The sequence below is a fragment of the Cotesia typhae genome, unplaced genomic scaffold, assembly GCF_013202065.1.
Source record: "Cotesia typhae breed Kobodo isofemale line unplaced genomic scaffold, CoteBio_Ctyphae contig_50, whole genome shotgun sequence".
Taxonomy (NCBI): Eukaryota; Metazoa; Arthropoda; class Insecta; order Hymenoptera; family Braconidae; genus Cotesia; species Cotesia typhae.
The window spans coordinates 2434367-2459577 of NW_027423758.1; the positions used below are offsets into that span (position 1 = coordinate 2434367).

Genomic DNA, 25211 nt, shown 5'->3' on the forward strand with positions numbered 1-25211 from the left:
ACTTCCGCTCATCTTCAGAGGGCTTTGTTATCTAATCATTAACTTTGTACGATTTGTAATTACTGGGTAATCTATTTAAGTCTTACCCTGTTTATATTCGCTATTTACTTCGGGTCTGTAACCGTTTCAAATAAATTAGTGATTAATAAGTATAACGATTCATAAATTATACTTCGATAATTTCATAGACATTTTGCCGTAATCATTATCGGCGATTTTCATTTTATTTTAAAAATTGAAAAATTTTTTTAATTAAAATTTTAATTAAAGAAATTATCACAAATTTCAAATTCCAAAAAATTTTTATCAAAGTTAATTTCAAATTTGAAAAAAAAATTTTTTCACCATTTCTATGCATTTAAAGTAAAAATACGTTGTTTTCTGAAAAAAAATTTTTTTGTTAGCCCTTATGGCCCCCAGTACCCCGGTACCCCGGATGCCATAACGGCGTGCCAAAAAATTTCAAACTTGAAAAAATTTTTTTTTCGTCATTTTAGCACCTGCAAAAGCGTGAAGGATAATTTTAACGATGTGTTGAATAAACGTTAATTTTTTTACATAAATTCCAATAAAATAAATAATAGTTCAAAAAAAATAAAAACCTAACTTAAAAGTAGAAAATAATTTTCAATAAGTTTAAAATAAAAATAGATTAATTAACAAAAAAATTGATTTAATCCTAAAAAATCTTAGAACCCTTTATGTCGATTCCTGTAAATATTTTATTGATAAATATTGATTTTACCAAAAAAATATAAATTACTCGATAAGCTTTTATTGTTATGAAAAACTTTTAAAACCCATTCTTTTTTCCGTTAATTTTTTATGGAATTCTTAATAAGTTTTACTAACTCTTCTAAAATTCTAAAATTTAAGAGAATATTGAACTTATTAAGAGTTCTTAAGAATTATTAAGACTTTTCAACTTTTATTGACACTTTATCAGAGTTTATAATTTATTTCGAAAGTTTTATTAAGACTCATCAAGATTATTAATGAGATTTTTCAGAGAAATAAAATAAATTAACAGTGCTACTTGAGTAATTTTTATTTCCGAAAGTGTAATAACCAAAAAATAATTTTGTAAAACTATGAGCATATGTTCAAAGTTAAATTTAAGATTTCCTAGAATATAAATACCCGAAAAGAGAGTTAATTCATAATGAATCATTAATTTAATAGACGTCAATGTAAACATTGACGTCTTATTATTGAACCTGGAAGCTATATAAAATGATAATATGATAATTAATATAAAATTAATGATAATATCAAGACAAATGCGACACTATTGAAACTATGTTTTAAAAACTTGATAATCTCATAATCTTTTGACGGTTATCATTTTTTACGGCTATGAATCATAAGAAAATTGCGGTATATAAACTCAAACTCATGCGTGTAATCTATTAAAATAATTTCACTTTTATTTTCAAACATGCTCACTAAGATTGTTTTTATTGCGATAGCGTATCTATATTTCTCTACTGGGGTAAGACTTATGATACTTACACATTTTTTTTATATTGTTAATGGATCATTAAAATCTTATTATTTATTTAAATTATTAATATAAAATTACTATTTTTTCTTCAAGCGTATTAAATTGATAAAACTAGTTTTAAATTAAACAGATACATGGAGATAAAATTGATGATGCACTAGAGGAACAGAAAGTTAAATTATCAAAAATTTGCGCGGATCTTGGATATGAATTTGCTTGCGTAAGTAATATTCATTTTAATAATTTTATTAAAATTTTACTTTGCAATTGAAACATTGATTGAATCAGATTTCAAAATATTTTATAAATCTTTATAAAAATTCATTAAATATTATGAAATTTAACAAATTTAGAATTTGATAAAATTTTCTTAGCTTCTCATCATAACTAACACAGTGATGAAATAAAATTTTATAAAAATAATATTCTAGATAAAAAATTTTTCATTTAATTGTTTCGATTTCTTCTGATGTATTATTATTTATTTATTTATTATGGACCATAATTTATGGTGTTTTATTTGCATAACTTTACAGTTTTATACAAGTTTTTTTTTTTTAAGATATAAATATTAAATAGGTCATAATTATTCCTTAGCAAATATAAACATTTAATATTTTTTTTATTTGTAAAGAAACGCCCTCGGCAATTTACAACAACATGATTACATTTTTATGTGTAGAATGTCTAGTATTACTGATTTTGTGCGATACATAGCATCTTCAAAGAGAAGATATATTTAAGAAATTCAACAAATTAAAAAAGATTTTTTTAATTTTAAAGAAAAAAAAATTTGAAGGAAAAGAAAAACATAATATGAGGAGCTGATTTTCAAAAGAGTATCTTTTCATTTTTGATCAATCGAAACAAAAAACTGATTATCTTCAATTCTAAATTGTAAGAGAATATATCCAAACATATTCTTTCCTCCTCTTCACTTCTTTCTTTACTTCTTTACACTTTATCAGATGTATTAATGTTTCTATGCTTTCTTTATATAATCTACACGCCCGCACTCCGTATATCCTTTCTTACAAGTTCTCCCATTGTTTCCATATCTTATTCTTGCCGATTGTTCTCTGGCTTCTCCTCTTTTCTTGTCATCTTTCCAACAATAGTATCCATCCTTTCCGATAAGTATTTTTTTACATATTTTGCTATAAATTGATCTCTCAATAACTTCTTCATCATCTTCCTTAAGTTTTTCATTATATTTTTCTATCCCTGCATCAATATTTTCCCTCTATTTTTTCATTTTCTTCCTTATTGTATATCATTCTTGTTATTTCCTCAAATCCCATTTCTTTTATCGCTGAATGCAGATTTTTACCCTATTTTATCGGATTCTTGTTTAATATTCCTTATTTCTTCCGGTAAATAGTAAAAAATTTTGCGTCATTGCGTCAAAAGATTTTGTGTTAAATATTTAACACAAAAATTTTTAACACAAAATTTTTTACTGTGTAGCGCTATTTTTAGCCACTTGTCTTCCTCCATTGCCAACACATCCTTCACATATCCCTCGTTATTACCTTTATGTTCTGTATTGATTTCTTTTAATGAATTTATAATTTTTAAATTAATTAAAATCATAAGTTTGTTTTTGTCGCTTATAATTGAAGACACTGGATGAAACTTGCGTTCCAAGTTGCGCTAACGATAGTTCAGATGTTAAAGAAAATAAATGCCAGTATATAAATGAATCTATTTATGACTTTGAGATGGTAGAATTCTTTGAGTGTAAACTTCCTGATTCTCATTCTGCTGATGATTATAGGGTATGCTTTTCTTACTTATAATTTAAAACTAATAATCAATCATTAATACAATGAAAAATTTATAATAACTGAACAATATGTATTTTTTACAGCAATGCGAAAGTGGATCATGCGTTAGAGTTTTTTAGTACACTTATTCAGATTATTTATTATCATAAGAAGATACTTATTGAATAAAAAGAACAAAAAGATTTTAAGTATGAAAAATAAACTAAAATAATAATATTAAATACTTCAATTTTTGAAGAATTTTAAAAACTGTAAATAAAATTTCCGAACAATAAATGTATTTATTCTTAATCTGTCTGTAATTCATTTTTTCTTTTTCAATAAATTTACTTATAATAAAAAAAGTTTTTGATAAAAATGAACAAAATAATAATCTCTTTTTATTCACAAGCGATAGCTGAAAGTTTTGAGCTCCGTATCTTATATTAAGCATTATGTTTTAAAAAAAGATGATTAAAACACACAAACAAAATAAATCCAGATTAAACGATTTTAAAATCTAAAATTATCATCTACTTTTACAAACTCGCGTTTCCGTATTTATGATCAGACAATTTACAACGAGATTAATCTTTAATCAATGCTTGTTGTTATTTAATCTTCTAAGATAGCGTGAGAAGAATGCGCGATTATAATAAAATCTCGTTAACTATCAACAAACTAAAGTAACTCGGAAGCAAACAAATTCAATAATGCAGTAATTTTATTAATAAACATTTTTATTTCTGGGTTTTCTTCCAAGTATATAAAGGACAGTTGCTTTAGTTTTGTATCTCATTTCTTCTTCAAGTCTTAAATTAGTAAGGACCAGTTAGTAAAATTTTGAATAATAAATATTGTTATGTCCGCCCGAAAATTTTTCTTTTTATTTAAAATTCCCGCTTTAGTTAGAAGACCCACCTATGCGCGAAAACAACCTTAAAATTAATATCGTTGCGACTGCCGACTGACCGATGGGGATTTCTGCAAGCTAAGCAGCGGGAACTTTTAAAAGAGGCGGCAACCACCGCCCAACGTCTTTTAACTAATTCAATTCAAGTATCTTTGTTAACTGGCCCACGTTCGTAGAGGCTTTTGGTTTAATTTGCACGGCACGTAGATCAAGCGGGTCCCCGTTAATACGGCGAACGTGATAAAACTAAATTCAGGTCTTTTAATTAATTTGCACTGCACTTAGTTAAAGCGGGCCGCCGTCTGTAAGGGCTTTTGTTCTAATTTGCGCCGCACTTAGTTCAAGCGGGTCTCGGTCATCCGGCAGACGTAAAATAGATAAATTCGTTAATATAAGGGATTAACCGTTTAATTTGCTCCGCATTTACATCGGTTCGAATCCATTAAGTTTAATTATTATTCGGTCAGTTACGCACTTTTTCCTGCGGGAAACTGGAAAGACGTTAACCGAAAATTAAAGCGTAAAATTTAAATAATTAGTTCATAAGTGCTAAATAAAATTACCGTGAAAGTGTAATGTAACATCCCGGTTGCTGCTGTTCTAATAAAAACAAACTACACGAATCTCGAGTCGTTCTTTACTGAGAAAGCAGCCCTTAATCATCCATTCCTGGCCCTCAAATTCAACATCCAGACTCGAGAGCGCTTCCAGCTGCCCTTCGAGGCCCGGATCAGTAAGGAACAAGCCATCTAAAGGTAAGTGAAAATTAATCTATTAAATCTAAGAAAATCAAATCTCTACAAAAATTCTCAGTCTCTTCAAAAGGCGTGGTATTTCGTCTCTCGAAAGCTCCCACAACAAATAATTTAACAACGAGAATAAAAACCCCTCGATGTGTATTCTTAAAAGTTAGTCCGATCCTCCACCGTAACTTCGCTACCGCATTTTTAACGCCTACGGACATAACAATATTAATCAGCAATGAAGAATAAAATTGTATTATAAACTGTAATCCATCTTCTTGCATCAGTCTCAGCGATTTCCGCAGAAGGTGTTGAAGAAAAAGAAGGTTCTCCAGATTGTGGTATGATTTTTACAAACTATTTTTTATGTTGTTACTTAGAATTAGATAATTAGATTAAGACAACAATGTTCTTATATATAATTAAGAGAATGAGGAAAATGTTGTCTCTGGAATATTTATTTGATAAAAAGAGCTTTTTATATTAAATTTAGTATCATTAGAAAGGTCTTGACCTGAATTAGTGTCTTTTAGATGTTTTATATGCTTTTCAGCAATAGTTAATTTATTTAGTATATATTTTCGAGGTAGTTCTAGATAAATTCGAATTTCGCGAGAAACAACATTTATTTATTTAATTACATATTAATTTATATAATTGAGAGACTAAGAAAGATTTTGCAACGGGTATATCTTTATCGTAAATTAGGTTTGATTTTTTTGTTTAGCGATAAGGTAAAATACACGGAAAAAAGAAAAATAGAAAAATTACAGTATATAATGTAACATGGCGTTTTGTGATGAAAACTCGAAAAATTATAGTTTCAGATTGTAAGTATCACAGATTTTATAAAAATTACATTGTAGAATGTGATATTTACAAAAAAATAGAATCACGCTTTAATAAAAACCTAACCTAAAAGTAAAAAATAATTTTCTATGAGTTTGAAATAAAAATTTTAGAGCAATTAAGAATCATCTGTTTTAGGTCAAACTTAAAAGCAAATCAATTAATAGAGAGAATTGAAACTACCAAGGATTATACATATAAGTAAAAACTATCTTTTAATTCGGTATATTATGACGGAGAAAATTAATGCAGTTAATTTTAGGTGTATGTATGTATAATGTGTACATTTATAAGTTAATATGTTAATAAAATATGATTTATCATAACAAATAATGTTTTTTGTTCATTTTATAAATTTATACCTTTTATGGAAATTATTTATTCATATATGTAATTATTGATTTATTTAATTATTTATTTATTTACTTACGTCATTTCAATGCCAAGGCAGTATAGCTAAATGGAAAAAGTATACAAAAAAAATATATTTGTCGGCTTTTTCAGTGATGATGACGATGCACGAATTTGTGAGGGTCAATTTTTCAAATTATTTTTATTTATTAAAATTAAAAATAAAAAAAATTGGTTTAAAAATTTAATTTTTGAGTGACTAATGTTAAATAAAAAAAAAATTTATTTAAAAATTCAATAAAATTTATTTTAGAATTTTAAAACAAGAAAATTTTTTTTTTAATTTATTAGGGTATGCCATACCTACCTGACGAAGATTAGAGACTTACCTCACATTATCATGATGAGAATAAAAACAGCAGAAGTTGAACACCAGTCAGACTATTATCTAGTCAGGTAACTTAAAAGTTACCTGAGGGGTTTGAAAAATACCTACCTGGGTGTAGCTTTCAATATTCCGGATATCTGGCAGGAAAATCAAGAGTGCAGCTTAGAAAAGAAAACAAAATTATTGAATAAAACTTAAAATTACTTAGGATATATTTAAAAAAAAAAAAAATATTTTGGAAATGATTATGGTATTATTTATCATTTTTTTTATTTATTAAACATTAAAAAATTTATTTACAGATAATTTATACACATTTATTATTTTATACATTTATTTAAAGTTGACAAAATATTAAAACTATAATTAACTATTCCATATTTACGAATAAATATACAGATAATTTTATATTAGAATGTTAAAAAAGAAAGTTACTTTTAAATTCTTTCACAATTTAGCAATTAAATTGCTTCTCAAATTTAAAAGAAATTTCCTACTCAAGCACTTATTCAATTTTGTCCTGAGATCAGCAGAAAAAATCGGAAACCTTTGATCAAACTTTTTCGAGTTGCTCACAAGATCAATAAACTCCCTGGTGCACACATGTTGAGCTAGTAGATCAAGATCGTCCCATATCCAAAAGTGAAAAAGAGTGAAGAATTGACCCGGTTTGACTGACTTCATCTGGGCAGCTTCGTTGAAACATCTATCTCTGAAGTCAATTAACGAGTTGTGTCCTTCTAACCCTTTCAGATTACCCGAAGAAACTGGCTGATTTCTGGAAGCCATTTTCACAATGTGCTTTGTGAAAACTTCGGCGACACTCCGGAGCTGAGTACGATACTCGTCATCATACATCCACGATCTATTGACATCCGAGGCATCGTCAATTTCGAAAAGAGTTTCTTCAAAAGATGTAAAGCCGCTATCTGTTGCGATGTTGATATTCACGTTATTGTCCAGCAGAAATTGAATTTTCTCGATGTCATAAGGCACTAAATGCAGAGGAGTCATTCCCTTGCTATCCTGAAAATTGAAATCCACGTTGTGATTCAGAAATAGCTCAGCGACTTGGAAGGTGATGTCTTCTCCGTTTTCATCGTAAAATGATTTCGCAAACAAATAATTCGTGGCTGTTAACCGTTTTGTGGTCATTGAATTGACGTTGACGCCTTTGCCAAGCAGATGTTTAACCACAGTTAAATTTTGGCTAAGAATTGCCTCCATGAGAATAGTAAACGCCGTTCTCCTGTATTCTGCATCGACGTCCACGCCACTGTCGATCAATTTTATTGCCAGCTCCGAATTTTTATCAGAAATTGGTTGCATCAGAATATCTGCTTTAATTTCTTGGCTAATGTATTGAAAATACCCGTGAGAATACTCAGGCTTTTCAAATTTATCCAGAATAAATTTAGGTGTCTGGATTTATCAGTAGCTTCATAGCCGGAATGCTGTCCTTTTTGATAGCGATATCCATTGGGAATTCTGTCGAATTTATTCTGTCAAATCCACAGCCATTGCTTTAGCGCCATGTCAAACCAACAATTCAATCATTTCGTAGTTTTCGTTCTTGAAAGCTAAGTGTAAAGGTGTGCGTTGTCGGAGAATTATTTCATCCGAAGCTAGCGAACATTTTTCAGACAAAAGGTAAAAAATATTCACGTATCGGTCCGTGTAATCTTCGGTCTTTATTTTATCATTAATGATACTCGCTTTTGCATTGAGGTTCGCTCCTCGTTGAGCAATCAGCCTTGTGATGTCGAGATTATTGTCCAGAACTGCGTAGTGAAGAGCGGTATAGAAAGGAGCTTTACTCTCTTTTCTCACTATGTAGTTGAGAAGAAGTTCGGCGGCTTCTGGCTGGGAAAACTCAATTGCCTTGCAGAGCAATGAGTATCTTAAGATATTTGAAGAATGAAAAATTTTAACATTTTTAAGATAAAATTAAAGAAATTTTCTAGAAAAAAAAAAAAATGTTATTTTTGGTATTTTGAAACGGATCAATATATTTTTAATTCAATTAAAATAATGTTAAAAAAACAAAATTTTTAAGGAATTTTATCAGTACTTTAAAAAATGTTAATTATCCTTACAGAATTGTTATTTTATCGACTTTCAAAAAAATTGATTACTAGCGTAGATAAAATTTCTGTTATTTAAAATCCCTGGAGGCTCAGTATTAATTGAACGTTTGTCTACATACATAAAATAGGATAAGATAAATTCAAAATATCGTTGTCTATGCGGGAGTCAAGATCTATAAATACACAACAAAATCCTGAAAAATATTTTGAGTAGCATGTAATGACTTTTTATGAAAATTTTAACGATTTATTTTAGGATCTGTAAAGTGTATGTAAGTTACAAAACTAATTTCCACACTAAGCAAATTTAAGTTGTTATTTTATTTTTTTTTATATTTGTACTAGTAATAAAATTAGTTTCAAGTTTCAATGAAAAAAATGTAAAAAAAATGCAGCGTCAAAATAAACCTATCGCTCTTGTAGACTCCAAATTCTCATTTCAAATTTTTTTCTTCGTGTCAATTATTATTCATTTTTCAAAAAAAGCCACGCAAATATTGTAATGATTACACATTGAAAGTTACAATGAGTATTAGCTGGAATAATTACATAGATCAAAGGTATATGCTAATTTGATGAAATTTTGAATTTGTGAAAGTCAAAATAATATTCTAACTAAATTTCAAATTTAGATCTAAAAATACAATTCTATACCCCCCCTATGAAGCGGGCGGGTAACAGCTAGTCATTAATATTATTACTATTAATATTATTTAGTATCGTTATTAAATATTTTTTTTTATTTTTGAATAATTTGTAAAATTTGTATCACTTCTAAATGATATTAGTTATGAATTTTTAATGGCCTTGACTCTACGTTAATATTTATTTTAATAAGGAACTTGTACATAATTATATATAAATCTATTAAATATTATTTTTATGTATATCTAGATGTATATTAGAGTGTTCAATTTGTGAAGAATTTTAAAAACTGTAAATAAAATTTCCGAGCAATAAATTTATTTATTCTTAATCTGTCTGTTATTCATTTTTTCTTTTTCAATAAATTTACTTATAATAAAAAATAAAAACTATGAATATCTTATCTGTAAAACGAAAAAAAATTACTAATCAGCAATGAAAAATAATATTTTATTATTAACTATCATCCATCTTCTTGAATCAGTCTCAGCGATTCCCGCAGGAGGTGTTAAAGAAAAATAAGGTTCTTGAGATTGTGGTATGATTTTTACAAACTATTTCTTCTGTTGTTACTTAGAATTAGATAATTAGATTAAGACAACAATGTTCTTATTTATAATTAAGAGAATAAGGGAAATGTTGTCTCTGGAATATTTATTTGATAGAATGAGCTTTTTATATTAAATTTAGTATTATTAGAAAGGTCTTGACCTGAATTAGTGTCCTTTAGATGCTTTATATGCTTTTCAGCAATAGTTAATTTATTTAGTATATATTTTCGAGGTAGTTCTAGATAAATTCGAATTTCGCGAGAAACAAAATTTATTTATTCAATTACAAATTAATTGATATAATTGAGAGACTAAGGAAGATTTTGCAACAGGTATATCTTTATCTTAAATTAGGTTTGATTTTTTTTTTTTCAGTGATAAGGTAAAGTGCACGGAAAAAATAAGAATAGAAAAATTACAGTTTCAGATTTTAAGTATTACAGATTTTATAGAAATTACATTGTAAAATTTGATATTTACATTAATATTTACAAAAAAATAGAATCACGCTTTAATAAAAACCTAACTTAAAGGTAAAAAATAATTTTCTATGAGTTTGAAATAAAAATACTAGAGCAATTAGGAATCATCTGTCTTAGGTCAAACTTAAAAGCAAATCAATCAATAGAGATAATTAAAACTACCAAGGGTTATATATATAAGTAAAAATTATCTTTTAATTTGGTATATCATTGCGAAGAAAATTAATGCAGCTAATTTTAGGTATTTATATGTATAATGTATATATTTATAAATAAATATGTTAATAAAATATGATGTATCATAACAAATAATGTTTTTTGTTCATTTTATAAATTTATACCTTTTATGGAAATTATTTATTCATTTATGTAATTATTGATTTATTTAATTATTTATTTATTTACTTACGTCAATTCAATGCCAAGGCAGTATAGCTAAATGGAAAAAGTATACAAAAAAAAAATCATAAACAAGTACACGTATAAATAATGAAAATATAAAATTTCAAAATTTTAGATAATAAGAAAAAATCGTTTTTCTTAAATTTGGAATGTAGTTTCTACAAATATACAAAAAGTGTAAATTTGAATATAAAAATAAAAAAGTAAAGAGTTAAACTCAGTGGTGAAAAATAAAAAACTTAAAATTATTAAATTTTAAATAGTTGACTCGGTAAACATCTTATGTGGGTGTTAAAAGTTGTACCTTTGTTAAGTTTTTATGGTCCGTTGAGTAAGAAAGAATTAAAACTGGTGAATAAGTTCCCATCTGCCTACCGTTAGGAAATTATTTGTCGGCTTTTTCAGTGATGCTGATGATGCACGAATTTGTGAGGGTCAATTTTTCAAATTATTTTTATTTATTAAAATTAAAAATAAAAAAAATTGGTTTAAAAATTTGATTTTTGAGTGACTAATGTTAAATAAAAAAAAAAATTATTTAAAAATTCAATAAAATTTATTTTAGAATTTTAAAACAAGAAAATTTTTTTTTTAATTTATTAGGGTATGCCATACCTACCTGACGAAGATTAGAGACTTACCTCACATTATCATGATGAGAATAAAAACAGCAGAAGTTGAACACCAGTCAGACTATTATCTAGTCAGGTAACTTAAAAGTTACCTGAGGGGTTTGAAAAATACCTACCTGGGTGTAGCTTTCAATATTCCGGATATCTGGCAGGAAAATCAAGAGTGCAGCTTGGAAAAGAAAACAAAATTATTGAATAAAACTTAAAATTATTTAGGATATATTTAAAAAAAAAAAATATTTTGGAAACGATTATGGTATTATTTATCATTTTTTTTATTTATTAAACATTAAAAAATTTATTTACAGATAATTTATACACATTTATTATTTTATACATTTATTTAAAGTTGACAAAATATTAAAACTATAATTAACTATTCCATATTTACGAATAAATATACAGATAATTTTATATTAGAATGTTAAAAAAGAAAGTTACTTTTAAATTGTTTCACAATTTAGCAATTAAATTGCTTCTCAAATTTAAAAGAAACTTCCTACTCAAGCACTTGTTCAATTTTGTCCTGAGATCAGCAGAAAAAATCGGAAACCTTTGATCAAACTTTTTCGAGTTGCTCACAAGATCAATAAACTCCCTGGTGCACACATGTTGAGCTAATAGATCAAGATCGTCCCATATCCAAAAGTGAAAAAGAGTGAAGAATTGACCCGGTTTGACTGACTTCATCTGGGCAGCTTCGTTGAAACATCTATCTCTGAAGTCAATTAACGAGTTGTGTCCTTCTAACCCTTTCAGATTACCCGAAGAAACTGGCTGATTTCTGGAAGCCATTTTCACAATGTGCTTTGTGAAAACTTCGGCGACACTCCTGAGCTGAATACGATACTCGTCATCATACATCCACGATCTATTGACATCCGAGGCATCTTCGATTTCGAAAAGAGTTTCTTCAAAAGATGTAAAGCCGCTATCTGTTGCGATATTGATGTCGGCGTTGTTGTCCAGCAGAAATTGAATTTTTTCGACGTCATAAGGCACTAAATGCAGAGGAGTCATTCCCTTGCTATCCTGAAGATTGAAATCCACGTTGTGATTCAGAAATAGCTCAGCGACTTGGAGGGTGATGTCTTCTCCGTTTTCATCGTAAAATGACTTCGCAAACAAATAATGCACTGCCGTTGAGCCATCTCTGGTCATTGAATTGACGTCAACGCCTTTACGAAGCAAATATTTAACCACAGTTAAATTTTGGCTAAGAATTGCCTCCATGAGAAGAGTAAACGCCGTTCTCCTGTATTCTGCATCGACGTCCACGCCACTGTCGATCAATTTTATTGCCAGCTCCGAATTTTTATCTGAAATTGCCTGCATCAGAATATCTGCTTTAATTTCTTGGCTAATGTATTGAAAATACCCGTGAGAATATTCGGGCTTTTCAAATTTATCCAGAATAAATTGACTATTTTCTGGATTTAACAATAGCTTCATAGCCGGAATACTGTCCTTTTTGATAGCGATATCCATCGGGAAATTTTCTGCTAAATCCGCAGCCGTCGCTTTAGCGCCATGGCGAACCAACAACTCAACCATTTCATAGTTTTCGTTTTTGAACGCTAAGTGTAAAGGTGTGCGTTGCGCGAGAATTATTTCGTCCGCAGCTAGCGAGCATTTTTCAGACAAAAGGTAAAAAATACTCGCGTATCGGTCCGTGTAAGCTTCGGCCTTTATTTTATCACCGATGATACTCGCTTTTGCATTGAGGTTTGCTCCTCGTTGAGCAATCAGCCTTGTGATGTCGAGATTATTGTCCAGAACTGCGTAGTGAAGAGCGGTGTAGAAAGGAGCTTTACTCTCTTTGCTCACTATGTAGTTGAGGAGAAGTTCGGCGGTTTCTTGCTGGAAAACTTCAATTGCCTTGCAGAGCAATGAGTATCCGTTGAAAATTGCGGGAACTGGAAACTCATCCGCAATTGAATTGATCAGCTGCTCCATTTTACCAATTTCGCCATTTTGAACCGCTAGTTCCAGATGGCGTGAGATTTCACTGTAACTCACAGCGATTGGTTTTGGCAAACACACCAACGCGCACATTTTTTTAAATTTGATTCACTTTCACAAACTTAAACGAGGATGTTTTTTTTTTTTTTTTTTTTTTTTTTTTCAATTATTTTATGTTTGATTTAAAAAACTGCAATTTTAATAATTTTAAAATGCAGTTTTTATAAATTTTTTTGATAATTTTTCTAAATCACAAATTAAATTGATTTTAATTTTAACTGACTTGGTATGTTATGATTTAAAAGCCAGGTGTGTTATTCGTATGAAACACCGAAATAGACTGCCACGAAATGTGAAGTATTTTGTAAATCTAACAACTGGAGTCTCTTCCCCGCCACTGCATTGTAGGAGGGGAAAATTTTCAACGGAATCCGTCATGACACGTATTGTTGCGTTGAGGATCCACAGCGCGATTGACCAATGAAAATTTTGGTTTATACCTAAGGAAAGAACAGTTTGTTCGGTTTAACAATGATTCATGATTGAGCATAAGATGAGAGCAGCTGATCAATATACCCATGGGATACTTTTAGATGTTAGATTCTTTTTGATTTTTCCGAAATAATTAATCTTGATCCGAAAATTCTTAAGATATTTGAAGAATGAAAAATTTTAACATTTTTAAGAAAAAATTAAAGAAATTTTCTAGAAAAAAAAAAAAAAAATGTTATTTTTGGTATTTTGAAACGGATCAATATTTTTTTAATTCAATTAAAATAATGTTAAAAAAACAAAATTTTTAAGGAATTTTATCAGTACTTTAAAAAATGTTAATTATCCTTACAGAATTGTTATTTTATCGACTTTCAAAAAAATTGATTACCAGCGTAGATAAAATTTCTGTTATTTAAAATCCCTGGAGGCTCAGTATTAATTGAACGTTTGTCTACATACATAAAATAGGATAAGATAAATTCAAAATATCGTTGTCTATGCGGGAGTCAAGATCTATAAATACACAACAAAATCCTGAAAAATATTTTGAGTAGCATGTAATGACTTTTTATGAAAATTTTAACGATTTATTTTAGGATCTGTAAAGTGTATGTAAGTTACAAAACTAATTTCCACACATAACTTGGATATTTATGCTGACGATTTTGTTTTTCCTACCGTGTCACGCTTCCGTGAGTCAATTAATAACGAAAGTTAAAGTTACATCAGATAACGATAATTATCGCTTGTTAAATTTAAGTTGTTATTTTTTTTTTAATATTTGTACTTGTAATAAAATTAGTTTCAAGTTTCAATGAAGAAAATGTAAAAAAATGCAGCGTCTAAACAAACCTCAATTCTTTCTGAAGAAAAGATTTTATTTTAACAATATAATTAAAGCTGAAATAATGTAGAATTGCATAAATTGACATACTTAGGCTCTTAGTAAAAAAATGGTCTATTTTTAACCATTTTTTTAAATAGAAAAAATGAAATATTTAATTTAAACTTTTTACTATCTTGAAGATACAGGTTTAATGAGGGATGACTGAAGTTTTGAAAAAAAAATATTAAAAACTCTGCTAATTGACGTCATTTCCGGTTAGTTCTCGGAAAAAAGATGTGTCCGCGTGATCAGTAGAACTTCTATCAGGATTATTTGAAGTAAAAAAAAAAATATGTGCTCTAGTTAAGACTCCAAACTAGGTTTTGAACGGAAGAAAAAAAAAAATGGAAATTGGATTTTTGGCAGAGGTCTTTACTAAAAAATTGTCAATTTGCTTAAAATTTCGCGGAATTTTTTTTTTTCAATAGTTGTAATTATAACAGAAAAATCTTCCGTTCAAGAGCTTGTAAATTATATCTCGAGTACCTGTCCAAAATTTCATCAAGATCGGTTGAGTAATTCTCGAGGAAACTATATCACCGAAATTATTATTCGGATCGATTTAATACTGTTGAGTAGAATTTAATAAACCATTTAAAAAAAAAATCGATTTTTTGAAACCGTGAAACCCATGTAACCCCTCAAGTCAGCAGAAATAAATTTATTATTTTACTAATCAATTTTTTATTGACTAACACTTTTTAGAATAAATAAAAATTGCAATTTATAAAAAATAAGTTTTTGTTTTTGATAAAAATAAACAAAATAATCATTTTTTTTATTCACAAGCGATAGCTGGAAGTTTTAAGCTCCGTATCTTATGCTAAACATTATGTTTTAAAAAAAGATGATTAAAACACACAAACAAAATAAATCTAGATTAAACGATTTTAAAATCTAAAATTATTATCTACTTTTACAAACTCGCTTTTCCGTATTTATGATCAGACAATTTACAACGTGATTAATCTTTAATCAATGCTTGTTGTTATTTAATCTTCTAAGATAGCGTGAGAAGAATGCGCGATTATAATAAAATCTCGTTAACTATCAACAAACTAAAGTAACTCGGAAGCAAACAAATTCAATAATGCAGTAATTTTATTAATAAACATTTTTATTTCTGGGTTTTCTTCCAAGTATATAAAGGACAGTTACTTTAGTTTTGTATTTCATTTCTTCTTTAAGTCTTAAATTAATAAAGACCAGTTAGTAAAATTTTGAATAATAAATATTAATCAGCAATGAAGAATAAAATTGTATTATTAATAATCATCCATCTTCTTGCATCAGTCTCAGCGATTCCCGCAGGAGGTCCTGAAGAAAAAGACGGTTCTTCAGATTGTGGTATAATTTTTACAAACTATTTCTTCTGTTGTTACTTAGAATTAGATAATTAGATTAAGACAACAATGTTCTTATTTATAATTAAGAGAATAAGGGAAATGTTGTCTCTGGAATATTTATTTGATAGAATGAGCTTTTTATATTAAATTTAGTATCATTAGAAAGGTCTTGACCTGAATTAGTGTCTTTTAGATGTTTTATATGCTTTTCAGCAATAGTTAATTTATTATGATAAGTTTTCAAGGTAGTTCTAGATAAATTCGAATTTCGCGAGAAACAAAATTTATTTATTTATTTTGTTTTATACATGTGAACGTAATTGTATAACAAAAATTAATTTATATATTTAAAAGACTAAGAAAAATTTTGCAACGGGTATATCTTTATCTCAAATTAGGTTTGATTTTTAAATTCCCGCTGAAAAAATTGAAAATTTTTAAAAATCGGGAAGTTATTGGTTTTACCCCGTTTTTCGAAAATCGAGTTTTCATCAGACCTCGACGTTTTAAAGTCCTAAAAAGCTTCCCTGAATGTTTCGCGATGATGTCCGTATGTCTGTATGTATGTATGTTTGTGTATTTTATAAAAATTATAAAAATAATTTTTAGTTAAGGATATCTTGAGTAAGCACAGAGTTACGGCTAATGGATGCATCTGAGATTGTTTAGCGCGAAAATATCTATACGTACAAAATTTTTTAAATTTCAAAAATTTATTATGACCAAAAATAATTTTTGGAAAGCTCTCTAAAAATTCTGAATCATCCAAATTTTTCAAAAACTTGATATTTTCATTTGTTTTTAATTATTTATATGTACATTGTTTCAAAATGACACTGAAGTTAGCAGACGTCTGAAAATTTTTGATTTTTTTTATTAATTAAGTTACAACTAAAAACATATTTCTAAAAAATTACACTTTTAGAGATATCCGCATCCAAAAATTTTTTTTAATTTTTGGATACGGATGTGAATTAAAAAAAAAAATTTTTTTTTAATTAAAAAAAAAGTACTTTCTTATTTTTATAAGATACACATGCACATTTTTTAGATTTTTTCAAAAATATCGGCATCCAAAAATTTTTTCTAACTTTTGGATACGAATATGAATTTAAAAAAAAATTTTCTTAGCAAAAAATAAAAAGTCCTCGTTTATTTATCAAAGAATTTAATGTACATCATTTTTGTCTGTAGTTGCTTTATTTTTTTTTTAAATATTAAAATTTTTTGATTTTTCTTCTAATTTTTGTCTAGAATAAAAATTAATTTTTTGGAGGAGTTTTGAATAGTTTTTTGATTCTATAAATTTGTTCCGTCACATTTATCCATTAAATTGTTTGTAATTGATCCTTCCGTAGCACTATTATTTATGAAATTTATTTAAAAAATATCCAAAATGTGCATAGTGTGATTAGAAATATCAAGAAATCATTAAGCCAAAGTTTTATTAAAAAAAGAAATATTTAATTATTTAATTACAGACATGAAGAGATTTGATATTCCTGAGGTAGTATGCAATTCGAAAGGTCTAACCGTAAAGTTTGAACAAAAGGGAGCATTAAAAACACAACTTATCGTCAAGGACCATCTGAATGACTCTAAGTGTGAAAAAATGTACGAAAAAGGTGAAAACAGTGGGAAATTTTCCGTAACATACGGTACTTGTGGGGTAGAAATTAAAAACAAAACGGCTGAATTTACTTTGATGGTGCTGCGACCCCCAGGAGAAATTCGTGAATCAGCCCAAACTCGACTTATAAAATGTGAGTACCCTACAAAAGAAGGTAAAGCGAATAAGTCGTACCAAGTCGGAGATCTTAGAACAGTGACAGAACTTCCATCAACAACCTTCTCCGATGAAGATCCAACTCATGAGTTACTAATTCTAAATTCTGATAATAAGCCTGTAACTGAAACTGACCCTGTTACACCGGGAACTCCACTAATTGGCAAGCTTCGTATTTCACCTAAATCTTACTTTGGCTCCATTAAAAATTGTTACCTCGCACCGGACCAGAAAGACGATTCTAAAAAATACAAGATCATTGATGAATCAGGTTGCCCGGTCGATTCATACGTCAACGGATGGCAATGGGACACAGATACCAATTCCGTTCAGCTTCATTTCAAGGCTTTCAAGTTATTAGATTGGAACCAAAATCATATCTTCTGTGAAGTTCATTACTGCATTGAAGAAAGCGATTGTGCACCTGTAAGTTGAATAATTTGATACATATTTTTATTTAATTTCATTTTGGTGATAATAATAATAATAATAATTAGCTATTATCCGCCTACTTCGCTGGGCATTTTATAGAATTGTATTTTTAGATCTAAACTTGAAATTTAATTAGAGTATTGTTTTGACTTTCACAAATTCCAAACTTCATCGAATTAGCATATACCTTTTATCCATGTAATTATTCCAGCTAATATTCATTGTAACTTTCAATGTGCAATCATTATAATGTTTGCGTGGCTTTTTTTCAAAAATGAATAATAATTGACACGAAGAAAAAAATTTGAAATGAGAATTTGGAGTCTATAGGAGCTATAGCTTGGAAATTAAAAATTTTTAATGTTAACACCCACCTTCGCAAACCCCTGTGGGATGAGCTATCGTAAAATTTGCCCATAGAATTTTTCTACATCTCTTACAGAAGATTCCTACCAAATTTGGAGTCGATAGGAGCTTTAGTTTAAAAACGGGAATTTTTCATTATTAACGCCCCCGCAATCCTCTTTAGGGTAGAATATTGTAAAATTCGTTGATAAATTATTTTTTCATCACTTACAGAAAATTCCTACAAAATTTGGAGTCTGTAGGAATTATAGCTTGAAAATTAAAAATTTTGGTTGTTAATACCCACCCCCGCAACCCTCTAAGAGGTGAGATATCGTAAAATTCGTTTATAGATTATTTCTACATCTCTTATAGAAGATTCCTATCAAATTTGGAGTTAATAGGTGCTATAGTTTAAAAACAGGAATTTCTCATTGTTAATGCTCCCGCAACCCCCCTCGTGGGTGGAATTTCTTAAAATCCGTTCTTAGCTGACCTCTACAGGGCAAAAGTATAATTCCTACCAAATTTCAAGTCTCTAGGTCTTATAATTCCAGAGATATCGTGATGAGTGACTATATCTATAGATAGTCTCCTATATATATAGATAATAATAATAATAATATACTTTTTTTTTCATGCAGCCAACTAATTGTTCGGATACACCCAAGACGTGCAGCGGACCAAAACTGTAAAATATTATTATTTAAATTAAAAAATAATTATACTGAAACCAGTAGACATCTGTTAGTTTCTATGATCTTCATAACAAGTCAATTATATTAAATAATATATTTTTACAAATTTAAATTCATAATTATTTTAATTTCATGTGGAATTATTTTATTTAAGTTTTTCTATGATAATTTAATTATTATAAAAATTTTAAAATTTGTTAGATGCCTGTTAATTTCAGTATCATAAAAAATATAGTATGTACATAAAATAGACGTAACATGAATAACGTTAATTTTTTGTTACATGTTTTACTTTTCTGTCAATATACAAATGAATTTTACTAATATTAATTATGTTATAATTATGTTTTTTCTTCATGGATACGTAATAAATACAAAGTATCCCAATATAACATTTATTATTGTTTATTTTATTGTTTTATATAATTAGAAATAGAAAAAACTTGATTTATTATTCTTAATTATTAATATTATTATAATTATTATTAAGATTGTTTTTTGTTTTAATAAATTAAGTAAAAACAAATAAAATTAATTATTATTTATTATTTGTGTGTTATTTAATGTGTCATGTCACTCGCTCACTTTTATTCACTTTCATACTCAATTATTATTTATATAATTCACATAAATTTTTTAATGCATCGAATTGTTATTTATTTAGCTATTATTACTTTTAAATATTTATTAATGACTCTAATGTGGGCGTTTTATTTAATTATTTAATTTTAATTGATTTTTACTGCCGAAATGATTATTTTTTTATTTTTTAGCATCTCGTATTTTTTAATTCGTTATTTCCTCTTAATTTTGTTGATCAATTTTATAACGTGGTTCACTTAACTAATTGCTACACGCCACACTGCACACATAACTACTAACATACGAATTGTGTGCATATGTATACATATATATTAATTTATACATATACCTATACATATAACACAGTTTTATACAATGCATCATGAAGTAATGACCTAAGTACACACATACAATCATGTTCATTGCACTTTATTGTAGTATATTGTATTAAATTGCTGTTTGGTACACACGAATCATGTCAATGACTTTTATTTTATTTTTTATATTTTTTCTCTTTTTTTTTTTTTTTTTTTTTTGTGTACCGCAAATTACTTTATTTTTACTCCACAATGCAATGCAGCTCTACTACACTCTAGAGTCTATACAGCACGACGCTAATCGCCGTTACAATTTGGGACATTTGTTTTTTATTATTGTTATTTTAATTATTTTATTCGCTGCAAAGGGAAATAATCGAAATACTCATGTGTCTTGATTGAAGTATATAAATAAAAATGATAAATTGTGCCTTGATTCTAATCTCTCGTTATTTTAGTATATATATATTTTTTTTATTATTTTTCCTTTCTTAATTCTGAAGGTATAAAAAAATTTGCTGCTGCTGCGGGGCAGTGGGACAATGAGTCATATTATTCCTTGTTTACATTTCGCTGTTACCTATTTTTATTCATCAGTTAATAATTATTATTATTGTTGTTTAAATTAATATTTAATAAAGGGCGCTAGTTGCCGTTTGTTGGATCACGCTCCGCTCCATAGATTTTGCCAGCTTTTCGAGCCATGTTGCCCAACATCTCCATTGAAGATTTGTGCGCTGATCTTAACGATAATGCCCATTCTTTCAAACTAATTTCATCCTGTAATTAAATTAAAAATATTATTAATAATTATATTAAATGTAAAAATGGATAAAAAAATTTTATCGCCTTTAAAATTTTATTTTTAGAACTATGAATAACTTTTGTGGTTTATAAAAAAAAATTTTTTAAATTTACATTTCTATGGATTATTTTTCAAATATATTATTGAAGAATACTAATTTATTTCCTCCTCAGTTATGATCAATTTATCACAAAAATAACATACTTTTTAGTCATATATTCTATTGACAGTGACTAGTCATTTCTGTTTAAAGAAACCACTATATGTTATGAACGCATGACGCTTAGTTTTGAGTCAACCTTCGATCAAATAGCTTCTCTTCCTCATCGAAACCCAAACAATCTGAAGAATTTTGTTTATTTCTGTTCATGGTTTCAAATTGTAAGATAGTATATCTTTATCTAAAATAAGAATTACTCAATTTGAAAACACAGAAACTGAAATTTTTTATAAAAAAAAAAATTTTACTTTACAAATTCATAAAAGTTTTGATTTATATAAAAAAGAAATGTAGAAAAGAAATTTTTTAAGAAAAAAAAATTTTCACATCATTTAAATAAATTAATAAAAAATATAATATTGAAAAAAACCAGGTCACAAAATTTTGTGGTTGCTTTATATTGAAATGGGACAGCCGTAATATATAAATATACAAGTTGGTATCATCTGTCTACTAAAAATCAATAAAATTATTTCTAAAAGCCGAGCTTATTTAAAAGGCAATAAAATTTCCATTGAATCAGATAAAAAAATATAAATTATTTGTTATGAAAATACTTACGGGATTAGTGAGGACTATTTTAGCATCACGGGTACGTACAACAATGCATTGTTCACCTTTAACATGCTGTAAATCAGCACTTACTTCTTCTACTTGATCTAGAATAACAAGCTCAGGTTTTGTGGTTGACTCTGGATGTAATTCTAGTCTATTGGGGTATAATTTTGCGTATCGCGTCTGCCAAGCGCTTGCAAATGGACCTCCAAGTTTCTTAATATATCCATGAAGTATACAATCAGATTCTTAAATTGAAAAATAAAAACACAATTAGTAATTGTCAAAATTATTAAAATTGATTAATAAATTAAATTTAACCTTTTTCATCAGCATCAAATCGTTGTTTTTGCTTGGCCTTCTTTTTGTTTTCATTCTAAAAAGAAATGATTGATTAATAATTACTAGCAACCTGCAGTCATTAAGGTAAAGTATCCAGCACTTGATAACTTATAAAAATTTTTTATCTTTTTGAAGTTTTTTCAATTATAAATCAAAACTTAAAATTAGTTCAAGTACTATTTCTTTCATAGTCTATCTCAAAAATGTTGTCAAAATATAAATCCTCAATTATCTTTGTTATTTTGCGCTTCAATCACTAATTTGAACTAATAATTACATCTTTATATATTAAAAGTAGGATCAAATCCATTTTACTTTAAAACCTGTTCAACTACTGGGTATTTTACCTTATGCAACTACAAAGAATAAGAAAACTTTGGCTTGATGATTTTTTATATACTTTGGGTACTTTTGAAATAAATTTTCAAAATAATAGTGCTATGACCGGATCAATTATTTTCGCAAACTTATCATAATAAATTAATTATTGGTAAAAAGCATATGAAACATTGAAAAGACAGTAATTCAGGTCAAGATCTTTTAAATGATACACGAAAAAAAAGTAAACTGTAAAATTCTCCCGGATTCCGGTTAATTTGTATAGTTTCAAACAGTAAAGCGGACATCGGGGTGGTAAAAATATAAATATTACAGAACTTAATGTAGAAAGTGTAAAAGCCACAATTTATAATTTAATATCGAAAATAAGGGATTAGTAGCTGTCACGAAAGTAAATGACGACTCTCTCATTCTAAAAAATTACAGTTTCAAACGGTAAAAATTGCCGTTTTAATATATAGTCCATACTATGAGAAGAAGAGGGAACTCAGATAAGAAGAAAGGGGTCTCACTCTCGGAGAATTTAATATTTCAAACAGTAAAAATTATATTCTTAAAATATATATTTTACCAGTCCAAGCAAGTCAATAATTATAGTTTGATTTTTAAAATTTACCATTTTACTTTGTAAATATTGACGTTGCTTGTATTAGAAATTTAGTAACTGTATTTTATATTTTTTACATATCATGCGATCATTTTTTAGGTACCAAATGATTAATATCAAAGTCAAAATTCTTAATTATTATACTTTAACATTTTAGACATTCACATAGCGAATATTTCTGTTTGAAATAGAATTATCTTCCATGTAAAGAATAAATTGTAGCATTTAAATAATAAATATTACATAGTGATTATTAAAATCACGATTTTACTATTTGAAATGGTAATTTTTAGCAGTTGATCATTTCTTATTACAAATCGACTATCCATTTTTATAATTTAGATAAAAAATATGAAAATATATCATGTAAGCAAACTATTTGTAACGTGATTGGTCAAATATATTATAAGCATGAAAATATGTGTAAACCCGAAAATCAGGCGCGCGCTTGCGCGCGCAAATTTGAATTCTAGTTATTTATTACAGTTTACTTTTTTCCGTGTACAAAATTTAATTTAAAAAAATAATTTCATAATATAAATATGCCGAAGACAAAATTTTCCTTATTCTTTTTTTATTATATAGATTATTTCATTAACTATTGAATGATATAAAGCATAACGTCTTAAAAATCTAAAAATACCTTATCCGCTTCAATGTTGATTGTTTCAAAAACAGTTTCGGCAATTTCGGCTTGCCATCTTTCGGAGATAACCAGTGGAAATTCTTTGTAAAGATCTTGATCAGCGTCTGTCAATTTGATACCCTTAGTATCTTCTTCATCAAATGAACCAATGTCAAATGCATCCGCCGCATTAACTTCACCCCTCGGTGGTATCAAGGGAGGAGTATATTTTTGGAGATAAACCTGCTGCCAATCAATTCCACTGAAAAACGGATGTGCTTTTAATTCATCAGCTCCAGCGCCACGACATCCGAGCCTGTTGTTGACATCGCGTTGTAGCAAGCCCTCCAAAAGTGAACATAATTCACGTGAAAACGTGTCTGGAAACTCGACATTCTGCAAATAAAGTAGTCAAAAAAAATTTTTCACAGTAAAATTGATTTAAATAAAATATAAAAAGCGAAATAATAAAAAACAGAAAAATCTGCTATGGTTTATTCGCCCATAATTCTAAGAAATTGCAAAGAAATTTGAAAATTTCTTTCACTAATAAACTACGTGTACTGTAATGTAAATAAAATGTACACAGTAAAAAACGTTGCGTTATTGCGTCCGAAAATTATGTGTTAAAAATTTGTATGTTTAATAGTTAACACTTTTTTATGTTGATTTAATAGAATAAGTGTAAAATTTACACATAAAAATGTTAAATATTTAACACTAAGTTTTTTGATGCAATGACGCAAAATTTTTTACTTTGTATACTTTTGCCATTTAGCTACCGCCTTGGCATTAAACTCTATAAATAAAAAAAAAAAATAAATTATATAGTTCACATTTTCGCATAATTATTTATGGTCTTTTTTGTATTAATATCAAATAGAAATAATTTTTTTAACAAACTTTTATTTTTCTAACAAGTCTTTTATTCTAATGAAATATAAATCATAAGAAATAATTAAATTTAGAATTGAATTTGAATTTAATATATATTTACATTTTTTTTTTTTTTTTTTTTTTTCATTTAAATAGTAAATTTATCGTTAAAAAGAAATTTGTAATTTTAACTTATGTCTAGCAAATCGGACAGCTAATGACTTGTAAATACATAAATATCAAATTGATCATCATCTCTGAGTTGTAAATAAACAGAAATTCAAGTACAAATCTCTCCAATGGTATCAGTCAGATTTGAAGATCAATTTTATCGTATAAATTAATTTTAAGCAAAATTGTTTTTGTTGATGATGCAAATAAATAAATACATATTAATCCAAATTTATCAACAATATTTACACCCACCATCGTCAATGTCATTCGATCGATTTCATTTTTATCTTTAATCTTGTGTTGTCTGAATGGACTGTGACCCTTGAGCAGTTTGTAGAGCACGCAGCCAAAGGAAAACCAATCAGCACTAGAATCGTATGTCGTTCCTTTTGACAGCACCTCAGGGGCCATATATCCGTGTGTACCACTGATAAATAAAAATAAAATACAATTCAATATTATTTGCACTTGTTTTTGAAATACCATCAATGGTTGTTGTTGTTGTT

General features: G+C 27.8%; 3 protein-coding genes across 15 annotated transcripts in view; 2 read left to right on the forward strand and 1 right to left on the reverse strand.

The window, feature by feature from the left end:
- The first annotated feature begins 1350 nt into the window (after positions 1–1350).
- On the forward strand, positions 1351–6813 carry LOC141531913 (uncharacterized). 7 transcript variants are annotated; one of them, XR_012479997.1, is made up of 5 exons: positions 1351–1492; positions 1635–1724; positions 3127–3282; positions 3375–5267; positions 6478–6813. XR_012479997.1 is itself a non-coding variant. In XM_074250010.1 (4 exons), exons 1-4 carry the CDS (start codon positions 1439–1441, stop codon positions 3408–3410), a joined length of 336 nt encoding a protein of 111 aa, XP_074106111.1. In that variant the 5' UTR covers positions 1351–1438; the 3' UTR covers positions 3411–6459. The 7 variants fall into 7 exon arrangements, 1 of the variants encoding a protein (XP_074106111.1); XR_012479999.1 differs by having other exon boundaries at positions 3375–4938; XR_012479998.1 differs by lacking the exon at positions 6478–6813 and adding an exon at positions 5914–6461 and having other exon boundaries at positions 3375–4938.
- A 9024-nt stretch (positions 6814–15837) lies between these two features.
- On the forward strand, positions 15838–20407 carry LOC141531912 (uncharacterized). The gene is made up of 3 exons (XM_074250009.1): positions 15838–16003; positions 17484–18214; positions 19210–20407. The coding sequence occupies exons 1-3, from the start codon at positions 15901–15903 to the stop codon at positions 19258–19260; spliced, it is 885 nt and encodes a 294-aa protein (XP_074106110.1). The 5' UTR covers positions 15838–15900; the 3' UTR covers positions 19261–20407.
- The window catches only part of Gprk1 (G protein-coupled receptor kinase 1), a 30334-nt gene continuing 25454 nt past the window's right edge, over positions 20332–25211 (reverse strand). For all 7 annotated transcript variants that reach the window (XM_074250004.1, XM_074250003.1, XM_074250007.1 and 4 more), the window contains 5 exons: positions 24958–25132; positions 23674–24051; positions 22064–22118; positions 21749–21990; positions 20332–20942 (listed from right to left, as the gene is read on the reverse strand). In XM_074250004.1, the coding sequence (XP_074106105.1) occupies positions 20808–20942; positions 21749–21990; positions 22064–22118; positions 23674–24051; positions 24958–25132 (985 nt within the window). In that variant the 3' untranslated portion in view covers positions 20332–20807. The remainder of the gene's footprint in view (positions 20943–21748; positions 21991–22063; positions 22119–23673; positions 24052–24957; positions 25133–25211) is intronic.

Excerpts from the sequence above, each read along its gene's own strand:
- LOC141531913 (XM_074250010.1), top strand. The coding sequence starts at position 1,439 with ATGCTCACTAAGATTGTTTTTATTGCGATAGCGTATCTATATTTCTCT. Across the intron at positions 1,493-1,634 it reads ATCTATATTTCTCTACTGGG|ATACATGGAGATAAAATTGA; the intron begins GTAAGACTTATG and ends TAAATTAAACAG. Across the intron at positions 3,283-3,374 it reads ATTCTGCTGATGATTATAGG|CAATGCGAAAGTGGATCATG; the intron begins GTATGCTTTTCT and ends TATTTTTTACAG.
- LOC141531912 (XM_074250009.1), top strand. The coding sequence starts at position 15,901 with ATGAAGAATAAAATTGTATTATTAATAATCATCCATCTTCTTGCATCA. Across the intron at positions 16,004-17,483 it reads AGACGGTTCTTCAGATTGTG|ACATGAAGAGATTTGATATT; the intron begins GTATAATTTTTA and ends ATTTAATTACAG. Across the intron at positions 18,215-19,209 it reads AAGAAAGCGATTGTGCACCT|CCAACTAATTGTTCGGATAC; the intron begins GTAAGTTGAATA and ends TTTTTCATGCAG.